The following is a 1,813-nucleotide window of genomic DNA, read 5'->3' as shown; positions in this document are numbered from 1 at the left end:
GATGGCTGATATGGGAGGGTGAGATGATGGGAAATATCGGAGTGAATAACCTATTCAAGGCAGATGCAATAAAAAAACAAATGACCAAAAAGTTTAAATGCGTTTTTCTCGAAACTATTTTCTTTTCCTTTGAATTCCTTCGAGTAATAAAAGCTTGAAACGATTAATTTGCAAACTGGGGGAAGTGTTGCAGACATATATGGATTCAAATAAATATATTTTCTCATACAGATATTTTAAATGCGACATTTATGTAAATGCACATTATAGAAATCTTTACATTATTACCAAGTATCACAATTCTACTTTTATTTTCGGGGGGGGGGGGATATTTTTGCAACTCGTGACAGAGTATATTTAAAGATGTAAAAAAATCTAAAAGCTAAAAACCGGAATTATTCAAACACAAAATAAAAAATAAGTATAATATCTACATGTATAAATCTTCATTCTGATGTGAAAGCTGAAATGTGTATTTAAAAACTTCCATTCATAACGACCTGTCTAAAACCCTAATGGGATTTATACATAAACACATGATGATTTTCTTTCCTAGAAAAATTAAATCATACGTATAATGGACATTCTTATTTTTACAATTTACCATTCTCCTCCATTTAAAGTATCTCTCCAGTACGTTGTTACGCAATAACTTGGGATAATCATATATTCAGCGGGTTAATTCCTTGAGGGATTCAAGTAAAGGAAGAGGAGAGGTCTTCAAAATCATATCCGTTTAAGCATTCCTCAACTGACCTTCTTAAGACGAACCCTCTCCGCCAATCTGCAGATAATGGGCGTGTCATCCTGAGTGGGCGTGTGGCTCTCCGGGGGTTGAGGGGAGGGAGAAGGCGACACGGTGCCAGGTCCTGAACCACTGGGCGCTGATCCTCCTGAAGTGGCAGTGAAGGCAGCCAAGGGGGCTCCTCTCAACCCACGCACTGTGACGGCATCAGCGACCTGGGGTGACTGGGGTGGCATTGCTGGCTGCATTCTTTGATATTCGCGAAGCTGTGGAAAAGGTGCTCGAGTCAGAGGAGGACTGGTTTCGTATCTACTTCAGCTAAGGTGTGTTACAGTTAGATAAATGTCAATCATATCTGATATCTGTTATACTTCGTTGGTGTCTCAGTTAGAAACATAGTATCTTGATGCAAATTATAACTATTTTTCTTATGAAAATGACAAAAGTGCAGATGAGGAAAAATAATATAACATTGATATCATCACTATATATTTTATTTCATCTAATATTTTACACCTTGGCGAAAGATGATATACATATGGAAAAAGATAATATATAATCACAATGAAAATAAAATTTATTATTTTTACCTCGGCTCTCTTCAAAAGAAATGTATACCATAAAAGACAGATATACATTTCATACCACATTCAGCATCACGTTTTGCGTACTGTACAAATTCCATCACACCAGCAAGATAAGCAAAAGGAAAAGCTAACAAGTCCCACCTTTTTGCGGAGCGCATCCCTCTCCTGAGTGAGGGTCGTAAGGGCATTGCGATGAGTTGAGGCACTGTGTTGTGCAACTGCGAGAGCATGTTGGAGGCTCAGGTTCTCCTCTCGGAGTGCTTTCACTTCCTCCTCCAAAGCACTTAAGGAGCGACAAGGCTCGTCCCCTGAAGCTCGGCAGCTGCTTGTATCTCCGCTGCCTCTGGGACATTCGCTCACGTCCAGGTCTGCGATTCCTTCTCCAGCCTGAGGTAAGGGGACGGTGTGGGGGTTTACTTGGGTTCACTGTGCGTGGACTCTGCGTGACGCATGCATGAATAGGATTACTGAATATCTGAAT

At 40.0% G+C, this 1,813-nt stretch overlaps 1 protein-coding gene across 1 annotated transcript in view; it reads right to left on the bottom strand.

Annotated features, from left to right (window-relative positions):
* The window catches only part of LOC119590794 (colorectal mutant cancer protein-like), a 157,596-nt gene that overhangs the window by 11,470 nt on the left and 144,313 nt on the right, over window positions 1–1,813 (bottom strand). The window contains exons 7-8 of the mRNA XM_037939507.1: window positions 1,474–1,719; window positions 757–1,011 (exon numbers count right to left, since the gene is read on the bottom strand). Coding sequence (XP_037795435.1) covers window positions 757–1,011; window positions 1,474–1,719 — 501 coding nt within the window. The remainder of the gene's footprint in view (window positions 1–756; window positions 1,012–1,473; window positions 1,720–1,813) is intronic.

This window comes from Penaeus monodon, chromosome 27, assembly GCF_015228065.2.
Source record: "Penaeus monodon isolate SGIC_2016 chromosome 27, NSTDA_Pmon_1, whole genome shotgun sequence".
In the NCBI taxonomy this organism is placed as follows: domain Eukaryota; kingdom Metazoa; phylum Arthropoda; class Malacostraca; order Decapoda; family Penaeidae; genus Penaeus; species Penaeus monodon.
This window is presented reverse-complemented; position numbering and strand designations above follow the sequence as displayed.